The following is a 21,743-nucleotide window of genomic DNA, read 5'->3' as shown; positions in this document are numbered from 1 at the left end:
GTGTTGTGTCAATGTGGATTCCTTCTCTCTTCTGTGCTAGGAGTAAGGAGTCCTTTTTTGCTTCCCACATATCCTTGTAAAAGGACAGGAAGGAAGTCCAGGGAGGCTCCATACTCACAGACATAAACTGCCACTGGAAATAATTATCTTCTTTTGACTAAAGTAGGCCTGACTGAAGGACTCTAATAGTACAAAAAAGTTGCAGTTAATTAGCATGGACCTGGCCTTGGGGTATGTGCTCAGTGGTATTCTGCTATATCCACATGGGACAATCATCTAGTCTTCTCATATATGAGTGTTTTACACAACAACAACAACAACACAACTTGTGGTTAAAGTTCATTAATTTGAAGTTTATTATTACACAAAAAAAACATGACAGACTTGAACTTTGCTGACTTTATTTGTGAGTAGCTGGGATCAATATCTCATCTAGTGACATAGGCAGCTTAAGCTTTACACAGATAACACTGTTATGTGGTTTGATAAAGCTTGAGGGCAGATTCACAGACACAGATAAAGTCCTTAGCAAAATTTATCTTGACTAACCTGTTTTCTCTCAAGAAAGTCAAGAAAGTTCTTTCCTTTCTTCACTTCCAGCCTTACCTTGCCAGTAGATGTTTGGTAAATGTTTAAACAGAAGGACGCCCAAGTTGAAATGCAGGTTGTCGTTTTTAAGCCGCAAAAGTTTGACGAGGTGTTCATATTTGTCCCGAAAGTTAGATGTTTCACAGAGTTTGGCTGTTCTGATATAATAAACAGAAGTTAAAGATTGCAGAGTGAGATTAAACTCTTTTTTCATTTTAAGGATTCGGGGGTGATAAAATGGCTTTATATTAAGTGATAGATGAGCCTGTTTTATCTTCTTTTACTTTACTCAGTGCAATGTTCATCTATCTGAGGTTTTTCTCTTCATTTCAGCAGATGCTGTTTAAACTGTGTTTAAGCCTAAGATTCAGAAGATTGGCATTTGAGGAAAGATGGGACAGTGATGAGCAGGAGTGATAATTCAGAAGGAGTGAGTTAATAAAGAAGGGGACTACATGACAGGAGAAGGAGAGAAAGTAATGATGTTTACTTTTGGGTGAAGACAGGTTAATTATAATACAGATAATAAGGCAGATAGCTAAAATTCTCAAGTCAGGGTTTCACAACAAGGCTTAAAAAATCACTGAACATCTCCGTGTCTACATCCATACAGTCTATCCTTGGATCACATCTGCATGATGGAAGAGACCTTGAATACATATTTGCTAAATCTATTGATAATCCCACGAGGACAACTACCCTTTGATCAAATGAGAGATTTAACTTCTTTCATGCAGGAGCACACTTATGTAACGCCATGCATTCAGAGCAGTAGCCTTTTCAGCTCAGCTCAGTTTTATTTCTATAGAGCCAATTTACATGAAAACATCTTAAGATGCTGAGTTAAAAATTGTAGCGAGAACCCAAAGATCCACTTGTGCTGTTTGTGTGTGGGATGGGTTTCGTTGCTAGTCCTCCCTATGTTCCCCATTCCTGCGTCATGCAATCAAGGGACAGATAACTTAGGTTGTCAAAGTTTTTGCCAAAGCAAATAGCACACCAAAAAACTTTCTCTACAAAAAACACTTTTAGCCCCGGAATTCAGCCCTTATAGCTCCTCTCCTCCAGGATGCCCTTTATCAACCTGCCTTTTTACAAGCACCGATTCTATTTTTAGTTCAGATTAACACCTGGAGCTTATCTACTGTAGATGGTCTCGCCTACGTTTTGATAGAAGAGCAAATTAATCATATCCACTGGGGATTTTTTCAGGTTCTCCGTCTGTGTGATAAAAGAAAGCTGCAAAGAAAGCATTTTTGTCATGTTGAAACCACCCTTAGTGTGGAGTTTTAGTCCACTGTGCCACAGCTAATTTTTTCTCTGTATTTTCAATCATATTTTAAAGGTTGTTATTAAATGGATATTACCAAAGCGTACACAAGCAGACACTGTTCCTACTTGAGCTTCATTTACCTTATTTGTGCATTTTCAATCCTTGAAAATCACGTGATAAACATTGTAGACTGTGCATACTTCAAACACGGCCCAAACACAATGTGAAGTACACATTGTACAGTTGCTACCATATCGCTTCTTTTAAATCTTTGAGTCAAGAATATTTAATAGTTTTCTGTGTCCACTGTTACTCTTATTATTTCCTTCCTTTAAAGTGGTCAGGTTATTTATCTATAGCATACTGGTTTACGTCGTGGAGCTGTATACTTGCTTTGCTGCCCTATAAAACAACAGTGCACCACTTTATGCACTGTAGGCAGACACATGTGCCTTTTTAAAATTCATATTCACTGAGCACACAATCAAAGAGCCATTCAGAGAGATTGAAAGGCATGTGTTTGTTTGTTTTTTTTAACCAAGGCCAGAAAGACTCACATTTCATGTAAGCAGATTAGATATGGAAATTTGGAGAGAGACGGCGCTGGTCTCCCACAGAGAATGCAATGCATGTTGAATAAACAAAAATTTCCATGCCATTTATTTCATTGTTCTGACCGAGTTGCTGTGATTAAGCAAATAAGAAAGGGGGCATATGTTAAAGCGCAAACCTGAAAAGGTAATATTTGAGTCCTAAAACTATAAGTCCAGAATAAATTGGAGTTTTGTGGTAAGGCTAACAAATATATTTTCAAGATTCTTCACTCTCAAGGTTTTAGCACTCGCTTCAGGATGATAACAGAGAAGTTCAACCTATTTAACTTTTCTTATCTTCCCCTGTAGACAACTAGAGCTACACTCTCCTGATGTCAGGCACACTGTGGTGCTGCGTTGCCCAGACCAGCCATCTGCCCTGTCGTGGTTCTCCGCCATGCACTCTGTCACATCAGCACTGGCACAGGTCTGTCTTCTACGTGAAATATTATACCAGTGTCTCTCAGCACTCGATATTTCAGTAGATATAAGTAAGCCTCTGGAAATGTCTTTGAATGTTAAGTTATGCATATTGAACTATTTACCTTAAAAATGATCCATCTTGCTACAGCGGGTGCTGCAAGAGGTTATCCAAAACACAGCCAGGGCAGGAGTTGCTGGCAGCAAAGAGATACGACACCTGGGATGGCTTGCAGGCAAGGTAGGAGTGCATTACTCACAGTGTGGGGATATAAATTTGTCTACCCTCTGGGGGTGGGACAGCAAATTTCTATATCAGTTCTTAATCAGCTCCTGATACATTATTCCAATGTATTTTATGAGGGTTCATATATCTGGAATCTGAGTTAATGCCCTTATGAGATAAAGCATTTGTTGTTTGTGTGTAAAGTTGTAAAGGGTATTTTTTTAATTGAGTCAGATGGTAGAAATCCTTCAAAATAGTCACGTAAAAGCAGCATAAAAAGCCATCTGTCACAGAGAAGGGGGAAATATGATAGTCAGGTGTAAATGTCAAGAAAATCGCCATGCAGCTGCACACATTTGTACACAGAAAACGACAAAAATAGTTTGCTTGATAAAGCAGTGGCAGTATTTACTTGTTGCATACTACTTGGAGTTGTCAGATTAACTGTTGGAGAAAGATAAAGCAATAGGTCAATCTGCATGTCAGAAAGGTGTAAATTAGTGAGGCGGTGGGCCTGGGAAAGGGGCCCAGATGGTGTATGAATATATGACAAAGTATTAATGTGGTGTGTGTTTGTACTGTGTATACATACATGCAGACATCTGTGCAGAGATATCTGTATCTACCTAATTTAGTCCTCGTGAATTCGACAGTATTTTAATCTTTAAATGCAGCACAATACTGTTACTTAGCAACATATTCTGATTATGTTAAAAATATGACCCTTGACCCTCTAAATCCCACGATACGATTGGATGAGGCAGAACTTCAAAGAGCAGCTTAGGATTCCGTGGCTGTGCTGCAGATAAGCTCTCATAATGAGAATAGTTATGGAGCATTGTAAAATGAAATACCACACTTGGTGTGTGCGTGCTCTGAGTGAGGGGTTTGTAGAGATGAGTGGCTGAGGGGGCACCGCTAAGCATATGCTTAAAAAAACCTACAACTGCACACCAGCCACATTTATTTTGGGTGCACAATAGTGAATCTAGACATTTCCTGTGACAGAACAGAACAGCCTTGTGAACAGCTATTACAGATTGCAACTACACACATGCTCACACACACACACCAGTCTTCTCTGTTACTGCCAGTGATCAGCCTCATCAGCACTCTCATTTAAAAACATGAAGACAATCTTAGTATTTGCAAAAACCACAAGAGGGAATAGGTATTTCTAATCGTGCAGAATTGATGTGATCAAATTTATATTGCACAGGTTTACAGGATTAACTGCCTAGTTAATCTATTATATTAGAATTTTACTAATTGATCATTTAATTTTGAATTTATCTATCAGGTTTTTTTTGTCATCAAATAATACTGCTAAATTTATGTCACAATGCCTTGCATACAAAGATATTGACTATATGGGCCAATAGCTGGAGCGTTTGTCGTGCGGATAATCCTCCTGATTAGTGCAGCTCTTTAAAAGACTAATTTTTATATATCTATATGTCAGACCATTAAAGGAAAGCTGTCATAGTCTCGTTGTTTGTGCTGCAGACAGAGAGTGAGAAGCAGTGCTGGAAGCCGGTGCTGGTGGTGGTGACAGAAAAGGACCTGCTGCTATATGACTGCTTACCACGAGGCCAGGAGGCCTGGCAGAGCCCTACACACACTTACCCACTTTTAGCAACGCGGTAGGACCCTCATAAAGATACTGACTTGCAGAAACTTGCACATGCATTAATATTGGGCCTTAACACATTCAATTTGTTTTATGATGACTAACACTATGGTGTTGCTTTTTTCATTTAAAAATGATTTTTCTAAAAATACTTCCAAGCTTAAGAGTGTATATTGAATTTCTTCTCTTTGCTAAAAGGCTTTGTATGTGTTTATTTAGTCTGGTCCACTCAGGCCCTGACCGGGGGTCGCCGCACTCTGGCACAGAGCTGTTCTTTGCCACTCGGACTGGCACACGACTTGGCATTGAGACTCACCTGTTCCGGACTGAGACCACCAAGGACCTGTCCCTGTGGACCAGACACATTGTGAATGGATGTCACGGATCAGCTGAGCTGATCAAAGAAGTCTCTACGAGTGAGTCCCGCTACACAGCACACAAACATTAAGATTAAGTGATATAATGCATAAAAAACATAGGAACATGCATATTGATACACCTGCATAGAGACAGGAATGCATGTAGGAGCTATGGCTGGAGCAGGTTGAGTTGTGCGGGTCACTGTGCTGGATTCTGTGATGCTTTCTCACGTGTGTTCAGGCATGCTGCAGCAAATCATATCCAGAGAGATTTAAGAGGCTGCACCAGTAAGTACATCCTGAGGTCTGGCAAGCGTAAATCTGGTACAAAGAGCATAATATATACAGACTCCTACATCCACTAAAACATTAGGATACCTTTGGGTTTGTGATATAATTTGACAGCCATATGGAGGATGTGGACAAAGTACTTGCTTTTTATAGAAATGAACGCTTTTCTACTGTGTGTGTGTGTGTGTGTGTGTGTGTGTGTGTGTGTGTGTGTGTGTGTGTGTGTGTGTGTGTGTGTGTGTGTGTGTGTGTGTGTGTGTGTGTGTGTTCCTGTCTAGCTATCTTTGTGAGGACCAACATGTGCATTCTACTATACTTGTGAGAACTAGAGATGGACCGATCCGATATTACGTATCGGTATCGGTCCGATACTGACCTAAATTACTGGATCGGATATCGGAGAAAAATAAAAAATGTAATCCGATCCATTAAATATCACGAAAGCACCTCACAAAACTTGCAACACGCCGTAACTCACCACAGAACGTTAGCACGTCGGAGCAGTATACATCACGTGATAGAGCGGCTGTGGCATGCGGGACCTGTCGGTGGTCTGGATAGCATTTGGAGCTTCGCTAGCAACCCGGCATTTCATCTCCGACAAAGTTATCCCCGAGAGAAGTAAAGCAAGTGTGTAAGTCCATCTCTGAATGTTTGTAAAGCATTCCTGCGTTAAGCTTAACAAGCGACTGCCTCTTCTTGCTGCTACTTCAATCATGAAACTGCTTAACGATCAGCTGATCGGCTTTTCTGTTGCGAGTCCGTGTCTCTAGTTTGCTTTTGGCCCACTTTGCACCAGAAAGAGGAAACCAGCGGCTGAACAACAGCAGCACGTTTAAGCTTGATAAGCTGTTGTTAGAATTTATTTATTATTACTTTCTACTCGAGGATCTTTTTCTACGTAGCTGACGGCTGGTAACTGTGCAGGGGCGGATCTAGCAAAGTTTAGCCAGGGGGGCCGATAGGGCATTAACAGGGAAAAGGGGGCACAAAGACATACTTTTCTTTCTTATTCTCATTTAAAATGTCGAGCTTTTAATAAATAATTATCTGACACCCAAAGTTTTAATTTGATGTAAAAGGAATAGAAGTCCATTACTGCATATAGTAACTGTTAAGTCTAATATACCCTAGTAAGCTATAGTACTTTTTCCTCTGGGAAGGTACTATCTGTGCAGTCTGCAATTTTGTTGAAGAAAGATGTTGAATCTATTTAATATTTCTTGAAAAATAATTGATTTCTGTGCATTTTTTTTCACACTGCATCAAATTAAGGTTGATTACGTCGATTAAGCATCATGAGGTGGAGCGTGAGGGGTGGTTCCCTATTTTTTATTTATTTATTTTTGTTGTTGCTGGGAGTTGGAACCCTATTAGTTAGGTTGCTTAATATTTATGCTAAGTACTCTTTAAAATACCAGAATAGGGAGGATGGTGTAGGTTTAAGTTTATTAGATTGATCAGTATTGCTGAACTATGAAATATTTTTTTTTGCATACAGGTATAACAGAATAGCTTTAGTGTAGTTGTTGTTTTAAACTTGAGTATGAACTTGCAAAATGCAGCAAGATATTTTAAAAAACACTTTTGTTGATTAAAAAAACACTATCGGATTCATATCGGTATCGGCAGATATCCAAATTTATGATATCGGTATCGGACATAAAAAAGTGGTATCGTGCCATCTCTAGTGAGAACCACATTCATTTTTAATGGTTAGGGTAAGGGGCTAGGGAAACCATTATGTCGATGAAGGTCCTCACTAAGATAGCTGAACGGGCTTGTTTGTGTGTGTGTGTGTGTGTGTGTGTGTGTGTGTGTGTGTGTGTGTGTGTGTGTGTGTTATTTAGCAGTGAGCACTGGTCGTCCCGGGAATTTCAGCAGAATACCACCCCTCCCTCTCCCAAAGCACAGAATGCCCTGGGACCTCCACTTCTCCCTTGGGTGCCCCTTCTCACGTTGCCAAACTAACTTTCTCTTCAGATTCTAGCCAATCACGAAACAGACTTTATTCCGACTTGAGCGGTGACCATCACCGTCATTGTGTCCTCGTTGTCAGTGTAGTTTCTGGAGCATTTATCGCCAAGCTCTTGTTAAAACGTTCCTAAAAATGCGTCTCCACACATGTCACGCTGTGATTAGCGTAGCACGACTTTATTCACGTCTGTGAAACTTAATTTAAAACCTCTAAGCTGCATTGTAAAAGTATGATTTTGTTTGTCATGGCAGTTAGCTGTGAAATGTGAACGCAATCAGCACATTTTCTTTAATCCCATGACTAAACGTTGTCTAGACTGACGCGCGTTGCTCAACATAAATGATCTGTTGCTCTAAACGCAGCAATGAAAGAAAGAAATCAAAGGCCACAGCCACGATACAGCCACACAGGTAATTTCTTTTACTTGTCTACTGGATGACCAAAAGACTTCATAGGGGTGTGTGGGTGCATAGTCCTATATTGCTCGGCATAGCTTTGCCCACCTCCAATCTGAGCAGAGGTTGATTCTACCAAGATGAGTGAAAACACATGTGCGGTCATGCAGGGCCTTTAGAGTCTGCTGTAACTATTTTTGGCCACTCAGGGGTAGCTGAAAAAAATTCTATGAAAACAGCAACAACATATTATCATCATTCAAATTGATATGACCAACTTAAACACCCAGCAGACTGAGAAACGTTCAAATTCATCTGGAGTCGTGCTTCTTTTCATTCTCTTTTCAGGCATCTGTCTCTTAATAATCCTCAGGAAACCAGAGAGCTGCTTTGACTCTAGCTAAGTCTCCCTGCTGTTTGCTGCTTGACTTTTTTTTGACAGCTGCTTTATTTGCTAAAACATCTGCATGCACAACATCTGTAAAGACTGTTTATATGCTAGTAGTGCTAGCAGTAAGAAAAACTCAGTTGGGTTTTAAAAACCCATCGATACATTTTCTTCTCCTTATCTAATTTGGGGTTGAGAGTGTTACATTCCAGCTTGAGAGGCGGGGTCAACCTAGGACAGGTAGCCAGTCTTGTGTCAGGGCTAAAGCAAAGAGACTGATAACCACTCACCACTCACCATTTTGCATGTTCTTCCTGTGTCTGTGTGGGTTCTCTCTCGGTTACCCACACAGTCCAAAGACATGCAGCTGACTGGTGGGGTTAAAAACCAAGCAACAAAAAGTGGTTTTGAAAATGTTTTTCTGATGTTTCCTGATTAGTAGAGGAAGGAGATTCACAATTTGTGAGCATTTTAAATCCCAGTCCCAGTCTCTGCTATGCTTTAACTTGGACCTCGGGCCAACCAGGACCAGTAATCTGCTGAGCAGACTTCAGGGATGTGTGGCAGTGATGTGTGTATGTGTAAAGCAAAGGGGTGCCAACCCTTTTAATACTGGTCTGAACCCTTCCATGATCATTTAGCATATTAAAATGTTAACGTTTTCTCCTTAGCACTAAGCAGAGAGGAACCGCTTAGGGTGTTAGTTTTACAGGTCTTTTAAATTAATAAAGCAACCTGATGGAAAACAACAGATTAAATGCAAGTGATTCACTAAAGTTCTAAAATCTGATGAATATAACAACGATCCAGCCAAGAGTTGTTGAGATTTTACTCACAGCTCATGTTTTTAAAACTCATGTTGACTGTAGAGGTCAGGTCGGGAGGCGCCATCTTTTGGGAACGGCAATAAATATACAAATTTATTCCTTTGCAGACCATTTAACATTTGTGTGTGGATGGGGTATTTATCACTTTCGTCCAACTAACAGGTCTACTGAACCATGCTATTACCACTGCTACAAATGTTTATTGTAATAGATTTCTTTGATTAATTTTTTGACTATACTTTAATATTCTTTTGGGTAATAAGTTGGTGACACGGGGTTTTGAATCTCCATTGCTCCCTATACCTAACCTTTTTTCTAGAATGGACTGATGCACATTCCTCAGTGCATTTGCTCATGTGTCAGCGGTTGCCACTTGAGGATTCATTGTACTGACCTTGTCTGCTTTTCGTCTGTGTTATATTCTAAATCATCCTTATAGTTTATTCACTGTCAGATCCTATAATAAAGATTTGCTCTGAAGATGGATTAACTTTCAATCACTCATCGGGCAGAAGGCCGTTCTTGAGGGGCTTTAAAGGCGTATTTGAAATCAAATTTTGTGAGCTCTCGGCCTGCTGTCATTCCCTTTATTATTATTATCCAAGGTGACTTAAACCTTCTCGAGGTTATTCTGGTATTTTAAGCAATTAGCGGAAGAAGTCACTGCCACGATGTTCTGTGGTGCATATCATGGCATAATATATGAATAGTTTAAACCTTACTCATGTCTACCGTAAATCCTCTCTCCCTGCCTTCCGACATCTGCATGCTTTTCACCAGTGTTAATCAAAATCAATAACTGAAAGCTCTCCGCCTTCCTTCCTGTAATGCACGCTAATTAGCATGTGTGATTTGCCTAATGCCGTTTTACATGGGTCTTGTAGCGAGACCGCTTTCTCAACTGTGTTTTCCAAAGTCAAGCAAACTTTACTCTCAGCTTCAAACCATTAGCTGTTTAAAGTCAGCAATCCCCACGTCCTCCTTTTCAAGCTTCTCTTTAATGTTGTCGTTGAAGTGACAGCTGCAGAACCTGCCGAATTGTCTTGGAGGTCGATACAGTCTCCTTAATGAACAGGTAAACCTCTTAATGACTTAGAGGACTTTAAAAAGCAATTTTATCTCAGGGGCTGTGGGAAATTAACCTATTAACCTGCTGCGACACTTGAAGACCGGAGCTGTGGGTTGCAGTTTCAAAATATGAGGTACTCTGCCTCCTCCTAATGAGTTACAAGTTACAAGACAAATAATACTGAATGCAACTTTTTGTCTCCTAATAATCTTTTAGAATTTCCACTTGTTGGTGTTTGTAACACACTTAGTGTCTCCCTCCTTTTTTTTTTTTCTCTGACCCCTCTTTCCCTGATTCATTTGGCTCCTCTCTGGCTCCCAGTGTTATCACTTTCTGCCCCTCCTTCTGTCTCTTCCACTCACCATCAGGCAGAAAGAAGGGCTTTTGTTGCTGCCTGAAAAGCCTCTTTCTCCCTCTGTGTGTGTATTCTTGTGGGAACTTTCTCCACAGAACAATGTTCTCAGGTAGAAGACTTTCAGGTCTAATATTCTCTCCTGAACACAACAAAGACCGCCACTCTTTGTTTCATTTGCAGCGCCATTTATACCATTAGGAACACGCTGTTCCCGTCACATTGTTTATACATCGTTAGAAAAATATTACACGTTATGAGACTCATTTTTCATCGGGGGTTAAAACAGGATATTATCCTCTATTTGACTGTATGTGTGTGGCTCAGCTTCTATTTGAATCAGACTGCTCTCCATATCAACATTACTTCCTGAAGCGTAGTCATCACACAGGTTGTTGTTTGAGTATCACAGGCAATAAGTAGGAAAGAGATTAATTTATTGCTTTATTTACTTGAATGTAATTTGAGTCTCTTTTGTGCTACATTTAACAACATTAACATAAAGTTGCATATATTTCAATTTGTTATAAATGCAAATGGAGATCAGACAAAAGTGGACAAAAGACCTTTCACCTCCTAGGACCTGGCGTCCACATATGTGGACATCACATTTTGGGTTATTTATACCAAAATAGTCAATTTTTCTCTACAAGGGCCTGATATCCACTTACGAGGACATTATACTGCTACTGTTCTATCAAATGTTTAAACAAATATCCTCATATGTGGCTCTCATTTTTCTTAGAAACAAAAATTAGGTAAAAAAAATAAATAAATCTGGTAATTCTTTGTTTTTACATTCATCAGCTCCCAATCAGCCCAAATATCAAAGAGAAATTAAAAATGCATGTCGTGGAAGAGTTCAGGTCTTAGGAGGTTAAAAATACTCAAACACTGCCAGATACTTTATATTTGTCACCATGTTGTTCACATTGCTCTCCAACTTTTATGTCAGTGTTTTTTGGTTTTGTTTGTCAAGAGTTCAAAGAAGTTCAAACTGAGGTGGTCGTCTCAAGAAACGTAGCTGTTCATAGCGTGAGGTGTACAGTAAGCTTGGAGTGTTTGAAGGATTTTCAAAGATTACAGGTGTCAACAAGTTTCCGCCTGTTTAACTAAAAAAAAAAAAGCAGATACTTGAGCATTAATATTAAGCCAGCAACACTGATAATGCTGTACACCTGCATGAATGTCATTGGCTGTAACAGCACTCAGCTAATGTAAATCTGGCTTTAGTTTTGTGTCTTAACTAAAGCTGTGCCACGTTTATCACTTTTATGCGCTCCCTATAACTTGACCCAAACCTGCAGCTTTTAATCTCTGTGCACCTGCAGTTTGTGCTCCTACTTTTGCTTTGTAACGAGTATGATGAAGTGCTAATTGAGCACATTCGTGTAGCATTTTGTTCCACGCTTGTTTTACAGCTGACAGCTCCCGCTGTTTGTAATCTAGAATAAGACATTCCAGAGTGAAATTAAAGTTTCTTTTTTGCCTTTCTGCTGACCCACACTGAAATATGCTTGAAAAGAGCAAAATCAAAATGAATGTAGAATGCATTTCTGTGTTTAATTACATTCTTGTGCACTGCAAATTACCCTGTATGGGGGAAATAAAACTCACAGGAAGTCAAGTCACATTTGCTAACCGTCCTCTCTTAGTTGTTGTTGTTGTTTTTTTGTTTTTTTAGATAAACTGAAACATGGTAGTCTGATTAGGAAGGTTTAACTGCCAACATAGTTAATTAGACATTATGTGTCTCTTTCAGTTTAACGACAAGCTAACAACTACTAAACCCTAAAGAGCAACAATGTGGTTTACTGGAGGTCGTTATTCACCAGGACGTGAAGTGACGTGTGTTTTTGGGTTATTTTCATGTTAAAAGACAAACAGAAGACACAGACTTAGTTTAGCTGCTGACTACTTGAGGTTTTCTTTGAAAATCTTCACAAAGCTGTCTTTCTTAAAGATTTTTTCCACCTTGACAAGATCCCCGAGATCCAGACGAACAGAAGCATTCCCACAACAAAATACTCAGACGACCGTGTTTCACTGTGGAGACGGTGTTCTGTAGCTCGTGCACCTCTTCTTTCTCCAAACATAAGCAGTATCTCTTTGGCCAAACTAGACTCTAGTTTGGTGTCATCTAACCAAAGCCTGCGCTTCCAGTATCCATAATTTTCTCCAGGTTATCCTTTGCATACTATAATATTGCCTAAAGTTGTCTGTTCTGCAGAAGTGGAGTTTTTCTTGCTCTGCAGGCTTGCAGTTCATTCCTCTGCAGGATTTTTCTTCTTTGAGGCAATTCCAGACTCAGCCAAGTCATTCACTCATGTCTTGGCAGTTGTTCTGGGGTCTTCAGACACATCTCTCACTAGTTTTCTTTTCAGTTTTTGAGATCTTTGATTCTTGCCTCTACCAGGCTTGTTCTGCACTGTGTGGCTCTCTTTGTTGATGATACTTCTCACTCCAGTTCTTGACACATGGAAATGTTGTGATATCTCTGTATATCCATCGCCTACCTCTACAAAGTTAAAGCTTATCATTGCACAGCAGTGGTTTGTGCTATGGTTTACATTGACACTGATCATTTTTGTTATTTTCTGAAATTATTCTGTTATTGTGTGCAAGTAGAATAGAATTAATACTTTGTAAAGAAAACTAGTGTGTTTAGAAATGCTGAAAATCACCTGCGATGTTAAAAGTGCTTTTAAACAGTGCCTCGTGTGTGTGTGTGTGTGTGTGTGTGTGTGTGTGTGTGTGTGTGTGTGTATCTACATACAAACATCCATCCTTGTACACACATCTTGGTCAAACAATAGAAAGATAACATCTCTCTTCTCTCTTACCGTCTCTTTGTCAAACAAACACGCTGCTTGGTAGATCAGATATCGTCAGGAGAGCACAGTTTGTGCTGCAAATGAAGTTTTCGTCTTGCGGCCTTCACGTCTGCTGCAGGGAGTGGAGGTATTCTGCTGTCAAGGAGTGAAAAATAAGGCTAAATGCACCTAGATCACACAGTGCGGGGACAAGGCAAAGCAGGAGGAGCTGATAAAGATAGTACACTCAGCTTTCAGCTAAGACACCTGCTGTGACGAGAGGAGGAAGAGCGGGAGAAAAGTGATGAGAAATGTTGTAAAATAGAGAAATTACACTCCCTGCTTTCAGCCGAATGAGAAGGAGAGTGTGTCACTGAAATGCTGCTACTTCATTTAGTAAGTAAACAGATATGAGATACAAGAGATACGAGGGTTTGGGTTGTTTATAACGTGCCAGGACTGACAACCAGCCCTCGAACGGCACTAATAAACCATATTACTGGCATGAATATGCAAAAGCTCTTTTAGATCAGCCATCCCAGTTCACTCAGAGGAAGTGTACCTCTCTTGGATGTAGTATAGCTAATGTTCCAGTCTCTTGTTGGACTTTGGGTTCCACAGGCACAGTTGTTATAGACTGTGAACAAAACACAGCTTTTGTCAGTGAGCAACACTTTGTAAGGATTTTATGGTTTTTACACATAAAAAAACAAAAATTTTCCCTTGTATGTTAAGACTAGCTATTCTACTCTTGCTCTCTGCAGGTATCCTTTAGACCTCACTCTTCCACCTCCAAGCCAAGCATCGTGAGCACCTTGTTAACAATCAAAAATCTTTGTCTTCCAGGTTGTCTGTACCGGGGTCAGGAGTGTCGGCTGGCGATCCACTATGAGAGGGGCTTCTCTGTGCTGGCTGACCCGAAAGCAGAAGATGGGGAGGACTTTGAGGAGAGAGTAGCTCGCACTACTAGCAAGCCCCAAGTTCTCCTCTCTTACCCCTTTGAAAAACTAAAGATGTCTTCAGATGACGGAGTACGCATGCTGTTCCTCGACTTTGGGGGGAAGGAAGGGGAAATTGTGAGTTTTTTTTTTTTTTTTTTTTTCTTTGGTTCATTTTTTGTATTTTTAACTTCACATTTAGACACACAAACCCTCACAAAATATGTTCATGTATAAGAATCGGTTTCTTCTAAGAGGTGAACACTGATAGTAGTGATTGTATTTTTGTGAGGGTTTTTTGTTTGTTTTTCAGCTACACCATAGTTTAATTGAAAGATATCATAACGGCACTTCTATAAAGTCTTGTTCTTGGAGTCGGCACAATCTAATAAAAAGAATGAGTTTGAGTTTCTAAGGCTGTGAAAGTCAAGCGTGCAGCAGCCACAAAGTGTCACTGAAAGGAGGAGTTACTTTAGTAGCCCAGATGTTTCTGCAGATGTTTCCCAGGCCTGTTCAAAATCAACTTTAAACAAACACACATTATGACACATAATTTCTTACATTTTCCTGACTATAAACCATACCTGTTACATTTCTAACCATGATTCAGAGGTGGTGTTTATTTTAGTGAAGAGGTTTGTAAAAACCTTGTTTTATTGACAGGTGGGTAAGGCACGGGCCAAAATGCTGACTCGGATCTTCCCGAGGAAGTTGCCGTGGATTCCTTGAATCCAAAGGGTTCAGTTACAGCTTGATTTTCCAGTAATTCATATTTTAAAAGACACTATGTCCTAAAAAGTGTTTAAGTGGTATAATTGTGTCAGCGTTTAGAAATACTGGTGAGTAAAAAGCATCAGGCTTAAATGGGTGTGGTTACACACACCTCACAGTAAACAGAATAGGTTCATTCCCACTCTCAGGGGCTTTCGCAAGGCCTTCTGGGAATTAAGGAACACGAGCTGCGCTAGAAGCAAGCGCAACAGGAAGAAGGAATGTGGTACAGCAGAAAGTAAATTACAGCACTTAATCAAAAAATCTGAAATGAAATAAACTTCGCACGAACACTTAAGTCTTTGAAGGTAAGAGCACACGAGTTTTCCTTAAAAATAGCCCGTCACTTACTGTAAGAGTTTTAATCTGTTTTACACCACCTAGCAGTTCACTGATTAGATGTCCAGGTGGCTCATGTTTCAGAGGCCAACCTCGAGTAATTCAGGACCAGAAAACAGCCGAGTGCAAACCCAAGCCAGTGTGTGCATCAGTGTGGTTTAGGTTGGATTTTATGTGACTATTAATGTGCCTGTAGAGTACCTTTCCCCAGCCTTTAAACAAAGTGTTTACCCAGAGCAACAACATTGCCTTTGCATCACTCATAAAGCCGTGTCATTTACTGTATGCTGGAAGAGAGAGTGATGGTGAAACAATATAGACTCCCCAGGCTTATGGGATTTAGAAATTGGAAACGGATGTTTATGTCAACACCTCGATCTGCTGTGACAGTCCACATACAGCTCTGTGTAGAACTTCTGTCGGATACACTAGCGTTTGACTGCTCCGTTTAAGCTGATGGCAAATAAGCAAAGACTTTGGCGCTTTGAATCAAAACCCACTGCTGACTACCTTAGCAGAAACAGCTTTAGTGTCTATAGTGTTTCTGAAATCCCAGCACAGCTATAGGCTTTATAAGAGGAATCCCAAGACATTTGCGGATGTGGCTGATGGCTCATTAGCTCATCGTTTGAAAAAGGAGATAACTAGGAGTCTTTTTTTCCCCCCACACAGTATGTACTGTACTGTAAATTTAGCAGGATCTAAACTTGTCTAATTTTGTCACAGATGCACATACAGAAAGCGTGTAATATCAAGCCAAGCTTTATGGTCCAATCACAGTGTAGCTACATGTAGATCTGCTCTGGCTTCACTTGTTTCTGCAGTGTTACAGTTAACCATCTAAACAGTAGTTTTAGTGTGAATTTCTAGGTTAAATCAACCCACTGACCTCAGGAACAGGATATGAGTCACAGTACCGGTGAAATCACCCACTGTTGATTCAGGCTATGAGAGAGCTTTGTTCATAGTGATGTGGTGTTTGCGTGCATACTTGTGTGTGCTTGGCACCAGCTAGGGCCGTCTAATACTTGCCACATGGAGAACCATTTGTGTGCAGTTAGTTTTGAGTATATTTCTTTTGGTTTTAAGTGCTTTGCAGATTCATTTTCTGTTTTTGTTTTTTTTTAAATATACATAGATCATTGTTTCTCATTTGTATCCCAGCTGTGTTTTTGAATTTTTAATCCTGTTGTTTTTCTTTTCCTTTTATAGCAATTGGACCTCCACTCATGTCCAAAGCCAATCGTCTTCATCCTCCACTCTTTCCTCTCTGCTAAGATCTCCCGCCTGGGTCTGGTAGCTTGATGGCGTCTCCACAAAGGGACATGTAAACTTCTTTGAAAGCAGAACTCCACCTTGTCTGTCCGCCTATCTGCAGCCTGCATGCAGTTAAACCATCTCAAACTCCTTCAGTCGGAAACCCGAGCTGAGCGAATGTAGCCTCTATCTGGAAATCAAACTCTGTATGGATTCTCCAACTCTATCTTTAAGAAAAAAAAATTAAGAAAGAGATCAAAGTGAAAATGTGCTCTTAACAGACTCTCTGTAATGGCTGCATGGACTGAAATGTTGATTGAAGAAACACGGAGGAAAGTTCAGACTGGCCTAGATACAGAAGGATGACATAAGGACATATGAAAGGAGAATATCGGGCATTGCTGTCACGTTCGGATTTGGAAGGATTGTCCACGTGTAGCAGGCCTGGGATGAATTCACTTTCCATTCAATCAAAATACCAGGCAAACTGCCTTCCATTTACCAATTAAATAATTTATTTACCATTAGCTCTGAAAGGACATTCTGAATTTCACTTGTCATTTTTCTTCCACAAACACTTGACACACTGTGGAAAAACTTTGCGCATTTGTCTTTATTAGCGTCCCCTGAGATGTCTCGCTAGCAGTGTCGGCATTCATCATCGGAGCTCGTCGCCACAGTCTGCGGCTCGGATTCCCACAGTGTGACAGCTCATTCAGATTCAAAATGTCACTGTATTCTTTTAACACACCGCACACAATAAGCTGGTGGCCCAGTATTTGAGCTGACAGCGATCTGACAGTTAAATTAGCGTTACATGCATGGAGTTTTACGTTCAGGGCGTAGGGATGCGTTTGATTAAATTATCCCTGACAGAACTACAGCTAAATAAGACATGTAGAGTATTTTGGAAAATCTATTTTGAGCAGATAATTTAAAGAAGCAGTTTAATCTTTTAGGTAAATATGCTCATTGATGCTCCTGCTGAGAGATGACTGCTATAAGCACTTGCGACCACTTTATTAGGAACTACTAACGCATTTAAAAGCTCTGCCAGAACTGTGACCTCTTATGAAGTCGCATTTTCAGTTTCTCTACCTTTTTGAGCCCTTCATGTGTGCCCGTGGGTTGGTACCTTTCAGTACAGTGCTGTCCAACGCACACCGATGACCTCGCTCAGAAATACAAACTAAAAGTCAGGATGTGGAAACAGCATGACATATTAAACCCCAAAGATAATGTTTAATGCATGAATTTGCACCACTAACCACAGGTTTCTTACCATTAGCTAAATGCTTACTTTCTTCTGCCATCCTTTTCTTCATGTTAGTAACTCAGAAAGTAGGATACCATTATTTGAGCAGTTTTCTTGGATTTATGTGAGACGTTTTTGCCTGAATTTTCCGAGTAGTATTCCAGCACAGCATGAACAGCTAGTCTGGCTCTGTCTTCCCCATTTAATCTTTACTCTACTAGTAAGTTGATTTTGTTATCTTTGGACAGAGTGAGGCTAACTTGGTCGAAAAATAAAGACTTTGCCTGAAAACAGTTAATCTTAAACTTACATAATAAAGTTTATTTACCTATTCTGAGGGAAAAATATTTTTCCACAAAATGCCATTGGAGAAAATGTTACCAGTTGCTAAATTGACCTTGTGGTAAAGGGGATTTAGTCTAAAAAAGACTGCAGCTAAGAACTTGACTAATAACAGCAAACTCTGTAAAACAATAACTTGATGTTTTCACACAATAAACACATGACGTGTTAATAAGTCAGCTCTAGAACCTTTGGACAGACCCAGTGTAGCTGTTTCCTCTTTCCACTCTAAGCTGTGGTCTGTGGCCTTATGTTTAGATGACTGAGTGAGCCTTCTCGTTTAGATCTTTTTAACAAACTGAGTCAGCATACCTCTCATCATTTCAAACAATCTCACTAAGAGTATCCAGTCCGATCAGACGTGATGATGCTGTTTTGCTCCTCTTGTCTTAATTCCAGGGCTGACAATTTCCCAGCACACCTCTCTCTACATCATAAACTGCTTACAAACTGCAACCCGATCACGAAAATACCTGCCATGTATAATTCAAGTGATTCTCAGTATTTGTACTGAAACTTAAAGTTCGATGAAATATTGCCCCAAACTTCCTGTATTATTTGTGAGAAAAACCAAAACAAGTTGGCTATCGTGGTCTTCAATCCTGCTTTAGTCCTGTAGCCGCCACGCAGCTCATTATTCTTTTAGATGTCATGCAGCAGATCAACTCTGTATGCCGCTCTGTCTCTGACAGGCTGGCTGCCGGCTCTTTTCTCGTGCCTTTAAACATCTGAAGAAAGTAAATATTTGAATTATAAAAGAAGTGAATCAGAGATCACAGGGTGAGCATGAAATAGTGTGACTTCTATGATGGCTGTTAAAAGTGGTATTTTTGTGTTTGCGTTCTTTATATTGTAAACACACTGAAATATTTCCAGTGGTCATTTACACACACACACACACACACACACACACACACACACACACACACTGTGATTGTAATCTTACTACACTGTAGAAGAAATTTTTGTTGTACTGATAGTAAAAGAGACACTGTAACACCTCGATAATCCAGCACTTACTGATAATGCCAAACAGCGAGATGCTCTTTGACTAAAGGATGCTTTGATACGTAGAATACTCCGATGCCTTCGGCAGCTACTGTACTGTCACTCACAATGAAAAGCTTAGTTTTTAATTCAAACTGTGCACATAAATCATGTATTTAACAACAGTGACATGATGAGTTTGTTTTCATTGTCTTCCTTTGTGATTTACTCGTTGCTCATTAACACTGAGGACCAATCAACACTACTGCCATGTTAAAATGTAAATTAAATCTGTTGATAATATTGGCTTTCAGCTCATTTTTATTTATGATGTTATGATGGAGCACTCGAATTGTCTCTTCCTTCAGCTTCGGGCTCAAGCTGAGCACAACGCTACCTGTAAATATTTTCTCTGCAGTGCAGCGAAAACCAAGTTTTACTTTAACAGAGAGTTGGGATGAATAGCAGCGTGCTAAATTACAGTGTATTGGTGGCAGATCAGCTTTACTTAGAAAGTGTTTTATTGGCTATTTCAGCAGATAGGATTCATGGAGCAGTTGAGTTGTGTGTTGCACTTAATGCGGCCATAACTCTTGACACTGTTTACTTGAATCCTAGGTGATGAGGTAGCATCCTTTCTCTCTTCCTCCTCCACACACTGGACTGGCACGTCGTGTTTCTGTCGAGGTTGACGTGTTGTGACCTGAAACAAAGTAATAACTCTCAACATTGTTTACTAGCCGACATCCTTTGCCAGTAAATTTTCCCACCTCTCCAAAGCTCCTTGCGTTCCCCTTCTGTTCGAGCTGATATTGAGCTCAGAAGTCAGACTCTCAGCAGGACACCAAACGTCTGCAGATAGTTGCATCATATGAAAGAAAATCACTTCTCCACAGGTCAGCTTTCCCACTGAGACACGCACAAGGCTGTGTTTGTGGTAAGCTTAATACCTGAAAACGCACACAAACGGACCGACGGCGTTTGTGCTGAAATTTTGCGCACGCACCGAACCACAGAAACGTGAACGCTCGCGTGTGCCCAGCCTTCTCACGGAGGGAGAGTGAGAGAATGGACCGTATTGAGTGAGGCTTTCAGCTTTTCATTTTAAGGGCTTGGCAAAGTGCCAAATCAATTAGCAATCAGTCATAAACTGTGTGTCTGTTTGTGTGTGAGAGCGGCCCAAAGTTGTGTTTTTGTGCACACAGTGGATACCTCTCTCAGCAGCATGCAACTGCATTCCACTAAAGTTGTTTTTTTGTGTGTTTTTAATGCATGTGTGGGTGGAGGGGGCGTGAAGGGGCTCTGAATGAATAGCTTTTCTCTTGGCTGAGCCTCTTGTTGCATTCCTCAACTGTGGCAGGTCCTCACAGGTCCTGGGTCGCTTACGTGTGCGTGTTTGCATGTATTTGCATTTGGCTGCATGCAAGAGTGTAAATCTGCTGTATGTTTTGTGTGAGTTGGAATCAGAATTGCTGGAGGAACAGAACAGAGCATGTAGGATGAAGAAAAGAAGGCACGCAGAAGGCTAAAGTCAATAATCGACTCATACATTTATGAGGTGAAATGTCTAGATGGAAACTTAAACTTTTATACGGGTCCTTACTTTAGTAACATAAAAGAAGTAGAGTCTGGCTGAATGGCATGAAATGCTGAAAAGTCATGGTCCAGAGGTACAGACTACGAATGGTGTGATCCAGACAGCAGAATACTTGAATAGCCAGTATGTTTCACTTCGATTCATGGGATAACCTGTGTGTGTGTGTGTGTGTGTGTGTGTGTGTGTGTGTGTGTGTGTGTGTGTGTGTGTGTTGGACAGGGCCCTTTCTATCATACACACACCCACTTGCACATTCTCTAACTGAACAAACTCACCTAAAATATTTGATTATTATTTAACTACTATAGTAAAAAAAAAAGAAAAAAAAAAAGACGAATAACCCAAGTTTGCAAGTGAAGGTACACTAAATCTGTCATGTGGCTTCATGAATGTCACAGTGCAGTTTACACTTTGTTGCCTTTACTACAGCACGGGGCTCCAGACATTCAGTGCCCTTGAAACACTATGCATTTAAGTTGCAGATAACGCTTGAAGGTAACCACATTGCATTATCACAACGTTAAGTTGATATGACAAATGTGTTTGCAAAGTAATCCTTGTTTACATTAACTGCATGCACAATGCAAAATTAGCATTCATTTAAAGTCATTCAAATGTCATAGTAATATTTTCTCTTTTTTAAAGGTACAGTCAGACATCTTTTTAGTTTAGTTCATAGAAAATTATAATGTTTTACTTAGAAATATACAGTCATTAGTGGGTAATTATGTCTTTCAACAGATTAATGTGTTCTCATAAACAAATAAATGCAAAGTGAGCGGGTTTGTGGAAGCCACCAAGTCGTCCCATTGTCTTGAATAGAGTGGTCGAGATGGAGATCGCTGGTCCACCTAATCATATTTTATGGATGTGGCCATACCCGGTACGCTTTTACATGCCATGGCAAATTTTTATTTCTGAAATAAGGGACACACAAAAAAATTCTGTTGCTGAAAAATACGACAGAAAGGAACCAGCCTGATAGTTGATAAGACATTCAAGTAGTTCTCTCGTCTATATTAATTTTATAGAAACAAATGGTGATGACATTATTA

At 40.1% G+C, this 21,743-nt stretch overlaps 1 protein-coding gene across 1 annotated transcript in view; it reads left to right on the top strand.

Moving 5' to 3' along the window:
* Positions 1 to 19,274, top strand: part of sntb1 (syntrophin, basic 1) — a 38,523-nt gene extending 19,249 nt beyond the window's left edge. The window contains exons 3-8 of the mRNA XM_085422271.1: positions 2,764 to 2,881; positions 3,026 to 3,115; positions 4,607 to 4,743; positions 4,950 to 5,146; positions 14,049 to 14,278; positions 16,463 to 19,274. Coding sequence (XP_085278397.1) covers positions 2,764 to 2,881; positions 3,026 to 3,115; positions 4,607 to 4,743; positions 4,950 to 5,146; positions 14,049 to 14,278; positions 16,463 to 16,555 — 865 coding nt within the window. The 3' untranslated portion in view covers positions 16,556 to 19,274. The remainder of the gene's footprint in view (positions 1 to 2,763; positions 2,882 to 3,025; positions 3,116 to 4,606; positions 4,744 to 4,949; positions 5,147 to 14,048; positions 14,279 to 16,462) is intronic.
* Positions 19,275 to 21,743: the final 2,469 nt, after the last annotated feature.

Source organism: Rhamphochromis longiceps, linkage group LG11 (genome assembly GCF_057381845.1).
Source record: "Rhamphochromis longiceps isolate RC_006_pf linkage group LG11, R_longiceps_female_GT1.1, whole genome shotgun sequence".
NCBI lineage: Eukaryota > Metazoa > Chordata > Actinopteri > Cichliformes > Cichlidae > Rhamphochromis > Rhamphochromis longiceps.
This window is presented reverse-complemented; position numbering and strand designations above follow the sequence as displayed.